At 43.6% G+C, this 7,375-nt stretch overlaps 1 protein-coding gene across 1 annotated transcript; it reads left to right on the top strand.

The window, feature by feature from the left end:
• Positions 1 to 6,529, top strand: PHF5A (PHD finger protein 5A; the record flags this gene model as incomplete). The annotated part of the gene is made up of 4 exons (XM_035903194.1): positions 1 to 73; positions 1,092 to 1,115; positions 2,554 to 2,720; positions 5,802 to 6,529. Coding segments are annotated over 4 exons (354 nt in total), but the record flags the coding sequence as incomplete, so codon positions are not given.
• Positions 6,530 to 7,375: the final 846 nt, after the last annotated feature.

Genomic DNA, 7,375 nt, shown 5'->3' with positions numbered 1-7,375 from the left:
GGTGCTCCTGGGCCCCTCTCAGCAGAGCTGAAAGGCTTTAATGCGTGGGTAACCGCAGCCCCTCGTTCCTCAGGTGGGGGGGGAAGGCAGGTGAAGTTGAAAAATATGGTTTTGATGTACTTTCTTCCTGTTGCGTTGGCCATACCAGTGCAGCCAGGAGAATGAGCTGAAGGCTTCAGCCAGCGCTGGGAGCATCTTACTGGCTGCAAGATAAAATTATCTTCCAGGTTATACCTGTATACAGATAATGAGCTTTATTCTTGTCACTTGGGTCAGAATGTGCCCTGCTAAGTCTTGAAGAAGTCTTATATGAGATTAGAAGTCGAGATACCTCTTCCATATTTTTTTCACTCCTTTGAAAAGCAAATGTAACCTGCAGTTTTCTGAAAGAACTGTAAACACAAAATACTCAGCTGCACTGTCCATGTGAAACTTCTTTTTAAAATAGTTAACGCAGCTGACAGTCTATGTTGAAAAATCATTTTCAGCCTGACTAATCCCTTGACCTTCAAACTTCAACTGAATCAATATTTAGTTTTTGTGAATGTGGACATCTGGTCTTTAGAACTTGATATTTATGGCATTTATCCAAGTTACTAACATCATTGTTGTGAGTTTCCTAGACAAGTGACAATACTTATAAGATATATTTAACCCCCTTCACGTTCAGAAGTGAAGAAGGTCTTTGGGCTGCCTTAAATCAAATAAACACTTGACTGGTTGGGTTTTTTTTGTCTTAGTAAAATGGATGTAAAAGCTATGCCAAGACTCACATATGGGATTTCCTTCAGTCAGGTACACTGACTATGTTTGAAATGGAGTAAAGAATGTAGGTTTTCTTACGGTCACTGTGTATCATTGCGCATTCACAGTGCCTCTAAACTTTGATCTCGGTAAATGTCTCTAGGAGGACATATATTGTTTATCATAAATATGTTTGTATTTATACTCAAACTGTTTCTGTGGTTTACTTTTTTTTAAAAAAAGACTGCTCACTGCAGAAGATAATTATTTTACATTCAAGCTTGTAGTTATTTACAATTTTTCTCCTGCTTCTGCCTCAAATAATTTTTTTTTCCTTCTTCTTACAGCAATTGGAAGGCTTTGTGAAAAATGTAAGTATAGCTTCTACATACAGTTGCTTGAGAATATGGTGTTGTGGTTAGAGCATACAGTTTGGATTTGGGGAGTGGATTCTACTTTTGCTTTAACCATGAACTTGATGTCACTCTTTGAGATGGGAAGAGTTACTTGTGTGTTGCAAGTGTAAATCAATGAATACTTAACAAAGTTACGTGCTCAAATAGTTTGTCATACAAATGCATGCTGTTCTAGAGTAAATGTGTTTCCAGTAGCTGAGGCTACAGTGACTTCTTGATTGATTCCTTGTAATCTGTAATACAAAATGATCAGCCTGATCATTTCAAAGCAGAAAAAAAAAATGCATTTTTGAAATCTGACTTCTTAAACCTTGAGAAAGGTTTCCTTCAGCATCCAGGAGAATAAGAAATGGGGAGGGGGATGAGCAGACATCTAGAGTTAGAGCAAAAAAAAAAACCCCACAGAATCAAATACCAGTGCTCAACTGTACAAGAGATGAAAGAGTATGATCTGTCATTAGATTCTTGTAGGGGAACAGAACAAATGACTACTTTGTGACTCAGACATAGCATGAAAATAAGCAAAGTGGGGAGAAGCACAGTCTGAAGCAACAAGATTGTTTTCAAGAGCACTCAGCAGTAAAACAGATTTCCATTGGTAGTGGTGGAGGGCTGTCGCACTGGAGATTTAAGAGCAGGTTAGATGAGCTGTTTGTGGGAGTTGGGATTAGACGCCTTCAGAACTGGTCACAGGATATGAAGCCTTTCATCCCTAGGTCAGTGCTTTGGATAAGGCCCAGCACAGCACAGACTGTCACTGGCATCTGATGGCTGCCTGCCTGTATGATATGAGTACTTGAGTTTCACTCAGTTCCTTGTGAGAAAGCAAGAGCAACGTTTGTGAAATGGCTGTTTATGCCAGTTTGCCCTTTCTTTGGCCTTCTCACAGATGAAGGATTAAAAGGACCACGAGTACAATCTCTTATCTCATCTCTTTGAGGATAGTAACTCCAGACTTTTGTTGATGTGGCACTGTGGGAGAAGCTTACACTGCTGCTGCTGTGTAGGTAAGGACACTACAGTCCTGTCAGTCCAGCATTTTTTCACGAGTGAAAAATTCAGGAAAAGTTCTACAGTAAAAGTAATGATATGACCTAAGCAGGTGTTGGCTAATCACAGAAGTGACTTTGGGTTTCTTCTCTGATTGTGAATGCATGCTAAAAAAAAAAAAAAGAAAAAAAGAACTTGGATATTGCAGGCTACTGGCCCTTGTTCTTCTTAAGTCTGTGTGCAAATACTAAGTTTCACCCTGTGCCTGCAAAATTAATTTCTGCAGTTCAGTTGTATTGTCTTTGAGTGTACAGGCAAGTTCTTTGACTAGGAAGCTTTTCCTCTTCGATGTGGGGGTGGAGAAAAGGACGTTCTGTAACCAAAGGCTCTGCTGTACTTGCAGGTGATGGCAAATGTGTGATCTGCGACTCCTATGTGCGGCCCTGCACTCTCGTGCGCATATGTGATGAGTGTAACTACGGCTCGTACCAAGGGCGCTGTGTGATCTGCGGGGGTCCAGGAGTGTCTGATGCCTACTACTGCAAGGAGTGTACCATCCAGGAAAAAGATGTGCGTTGTCATCCAGTCTCCTGTTGAATCGGTTATGTTTTTATTTAGTAGCCATGCTTGTCTTTAAGGGGCTTGGAGCTAGTGAAATTAGCGTTGGGACATGGGAGACTTGGGTTCCACTACCAATATTGGCACTGGTTTTCATTACCTCGTACCTTTCTTCCCCTGTTGGTAGTTCCCTGTGTTTGTGAAGCGTTTTGAAGTATCGTAGCATTCTGAGGTTTTGTAACTCTCTTCATCCCGAAGGATCTTGGACTATTTTGCACTGCACATTCATGGTTCGCTCCCTCCCCACACTGCTTATTATAGCTTGAAGTTGTTACCTTGCTAGATCTCTCAGCCTAGGTTTTATCAGGGTCAGAGATGTTGCAAACACTGCAAAGGCAGTGGTAGGAGCAGCTCCTCACTAGAAGTCCGTTATCAGCTACTGACCAAGGGCACCTATGGTACTGTAAGGCCTTTGGAATCACCACCCGTGTTTTCTTTTGGATTACAACATAAAGTTAGATCTTAGTGTCCTGTGTCTACGCTACTGATTGTGTTTTACAAGCTTAAAGTTTCTTGTGTAATTTCAGTGGGATGTGATTTAATTTTTTTTTTATTCTTTTGTGAAATGGCCTGTATTGTAGACATCTATTTTTCTGCCAACACTTTTTGGTATAATGATCCCTTATTTCTATAGTCAGTGCTGTTTAATCTTCTTGTGCTGGAAGATAGCCCCTGTGCCTACGAAGTCTGGCAGCTGCCCTTGTAAGGTATTTGTTACAACGAACATGCTGCTTACAGTTGCAATATCCCCAGAATATGGACCTGATAGTGGTGAGAGTGTCTGTTAAAGGTTGTTTGGGTTTTGGTGCTTTGCAAATGCCATTTCCAGCACACCCTAATGACAGTGGAGAATGTGCTGAGAGAATGGTTCAGATTGATTTAGAGGAACATGCTCAGCTGAGTGAGCTGAGTTTAATTCTCTGCAGTGCCCACATTTTCTCTAGAGGCCTGCAGCTAAATTCAGGACAGGGGCAGGTCCTCATCTGAATTTAGTCATTAGATCTGACAGGACCATAATCTTTCTTAGTACCTAAATATGGATATAAGTGCTGTGATGGTGGTGCTGCCTCCAACTTCAGAAATGCTGTGAGAAAGTAGTAGAGAAAGTTGTAGCAGTTTTGTTCACTTGCCTTTGGAACCAAGACACCTGGCTTGATAAGTCATGAGTAAAATACTCTTGGTTTTGTTTTTACCAACTCATATTGACTCCCAACAGGTATTTTTTATAACCTACGCTCACCTGTATCTTACCATACCTGGTTCAGGTCTGAAATAGCCAGCTGCCCTACAAGGGCAGATTGTAGAAAATGTAGAGCTGGAGGAACAGGAGAATGACAAGTCAGAACTGAAGATATTTTGATGGCTGGGTGAAGGCTGCTGTGGGTGAAGACAGTTGTTCTGTACCAGCAAACTCAAATGTTAGGGATTATTGCAGATGTGAAGTTGCAGATCTGAAACAGCAGATTTTATGTGATTGACTTACGGGACTGAAAAGTGCTGGCACAGCTGTAGGGTGCCCGAATTGAGAAAAGTTAAGTGTGCTGCCTGTCACAATTACGGTAGCTGGTGCCGATGTGAATAAGAAAAGCAGATGGAGAGAGCTCTGTACCTGAAGCTCTAACACTCCAAGGTTTCCATCACAGCACTTCCATCATCTGCAGAGAAAGACTGGAAAAGATAGTGAAGCAAGAAAGCAAATACTGAAATGGAGGGAGGAGGTGGAATGCTGTTGGGCATGATGCAAATGGCCTGGTTACTCTTGGTTCATTTGTTCTGATGGACAGAGGAATGACGTTTTGTTTCACCTCACTTTGATCTATGGGTAAGGGCCAAAATCCCACTTTGTCACTGAGGACAGCTCTGAGTTGCAAAAAGTAATCTTTTCTTGGGGGCAGGAGCGTGCTCATATGCTGCCTTCTTAGGAGGAGGTGGAAGAATGAACAGAGCCCTGCAATAATGCTGTCAAGATTGTCACAGACTCCCTGGATCGTGGGAGGCGAGGCTTGGAAGAGTCCTACTATTGAGGTTCAAAATCAAATGAGGAGACAGTAGGGTTGTGGCAGGTGTATGGGGGAGGGATAATGTCTTCCCCCCCTCCCCTGTTATTCCCACCATGCAGGCGCTCCCCACTGGGTTGGATCTCCTGCACAGGAGCAGGTATCGGTGGGGCAGTTCGCGTGCTGTTTCTACAGCGGCTGACATCTGCCCAGAGGCTTTCTAAATCTAATCCAGTCAGGCTTCCACAACAGCCAAGGACACGGTGTTCCTCTGCCTGCTGGGCCCCTCGCAACTGCTGTTGCCAACCCCAACATTTTGCCCTTGAGTTATGCAGATCCTGGGCTCAGGTGGCCCACGGGCAAATGTTCCCTGGTACACTGAGAGGTACATCTCTGATTTGTGTTTGCAGCCGCACCTCTGAGGTGGCTCTCCCCCACTCCCCTTCTTGCTTTCTTGTGGCTTCTCAAGGTCTACTGGAATTCAGGTACAAGAGCTTACCCGTGTAGCTGCTGTGAATAGCTGTCCTCTCCCAAGATGACTGTACAGCCTCTGCAGTAATCAATCCAGGATGCAGGAAATCTGAGATTCAGTTCTGCTGTCACAGCTGAGAGGGGTCCCTAAACACGAGAATGGCTTGGTGACATCTAAAGCAACAAGGTTCTTTTTGGCTAAGGGGAGAAAGGTTATTCCTCTGGGTCCTATAAATCTTACATATCCTAATTTAGAAAGAATCCAGTCTTGAGACACTGAGCATCCTTTTCATTAAACTGCTGATGTTACATGAGCTGTTTTCCGTCTTCACCCTGAGGAAGAGAATGTCCTAGAGTAATGTTAAAAAGGCATCCATCCTCTTCTCTGTTCCACTCTTGCTGGTCATAACCAGAATTGGAGGGCAGTTTGTCTGCACAGGTGTGCAAAATGTGTGTTGAGGACAGGGTGAGGAGTGTGGGAACTCAGAACGTACAAAAACTATGTAAGTGATGATGATGTTCTGTTTGTCCGTCTCCTAACTTGCATCCTCTTTTCTTCTTACAGAGAGATGGTTGCCCTAAGATCGTCAACCTGGGCAGTTCCAAGACAGATCTCTTCTACGAAAGGAAAAAGTATGGCTTCAAGAAGAGGTGATCCTATCCGTACGTGGCTATACCTCCTGTCAGGTTGGCAAGAGGGTCTTGGAACATCTCTGGACTTCTACTGTTATTGAAAACCTGTTGTATTTTTTTCTAAAGCAGTACAAATTCAGTAGTATACTTGGGGTTGGAGAAGTAAGAGATTGAGTGGGGACTGAAACCTGATCAGAACTGGCTATCAGAAAGAGCAAATGAGGATTACTGTCTCTTGCCTTTTCAGAAGCAATGCTAGTAGCTGCCCCAGCTTGCTATAAAAACCCTGGTGGGCAAGTATTTACACATGGAGGAGACCAGCTCAGTAAAAAGCAAACGCCATTTCTGGTGTGGGGAAACACCTTGCGGTTGTTCTTACCCAGCCTCCTCTCAATTGTTTAAAGTCGCCCCACGCATCAGTATTGAGGAACAGAGTGCCAATCCCATGTGTCCGCTCCCTCCGCCTCCCTTCCTCCAGTATATTTCCATGCTGCCCTGTTTTGTAAGGAACCTGCTCATGGCTGGTGCCTTCCTAGGGAGAGCACAGCTGTTCCATGTTTTCTTTGACAGATTAGTCCAAGGCCCTTTCTTGTAACCGTTTCTGTAGGATGCATACCAATAAAGCTTCCTCTTTTTGTTGGTTTTTTTTTTTTTTTTTTTTTTTTTTTTTTTTTTTTTTTTTTTTTTTTTTTTTTTTTGTATAACAAGGATTTCTCTCTGGTTCATTCTGTGCCTAGCTTCTCTGGAGCTTTCTGGGGACATGCAGGATTAGCCCAGCTAGAACTGCACAATGGGTTATCTGGTTTCTGACAGTGTCTGCTTATGGCCATGTGACCTTGCTGCAAGGAGCTTCAGGGAGCGACTATCGCTTTTGTCTGCCTGTGATCCCAGCCACTGATCATTTTGTCCCATAGCGTGAGGATCGCTGAGCTTGTAACCCTTATCCCAGCTAATACGGCTGTGGATGTTGTTTCACCATGCAAACATCCAATCCCTTTCTAAAACCTACTAAGCTATTTGACTCGCTATCCTGTTCTTGTGAATAAGTTAAAGCCTTCCTTGCTGTAACTGGAAACCAACTATTGTGTTCTAGGCTATTAGCCGTATGCATGCTGAAAACCAGAGGCTGCTTGTTTGTCAAATACCAGTACAGGCTAAAAGCAGTTTGTTGGCTCAGCAGAGATCTGGGAACGGGCACCTTTATACAGAGGCAGAACTGAGTTCCCTACTAGTGCATGCACTCCTCAGACAGTTAAATTAGGGTCCTAGCTCAGCGTGCCCTGTAGTGCTTAAAGCCTTCATAGTCTGAGCAGAGTGTGTGCTACAGCAACGGAATTCTCTTTGCGCGGTCTTGGGGTGCAGAGCCTGTTTTGTGCCACTTCCAGGATTTCAGTTGTTCCCGGGAGGTTCATACTGATTCCTCTGGCTTAAGTGCCTCTTCCACCTGCTCCAGCCATTTCAGGGTTTCAGATAAGAGTGAAAACAGGCAGACAAGTTGTGATCATC

Source organism: Egretta garzetta, unplaced genomic scaffold, assembly GCF_000687185.1.
Source record: "Egretta garzetta isolate BGI_Z169 unplaced genomic scaffold, ASM68718v1 scaffold51, whole genome shotgun sequence".
NCBI classification, from domain to species: Eukaryota; Metazoa; Chordata; class Aves; order Pelecaniformes; family Ardeidae; genus Egretta; species Egretta garzetta.
This window is presented reverse-complemented; position numbering and strand designations above follow the sequence as displayed.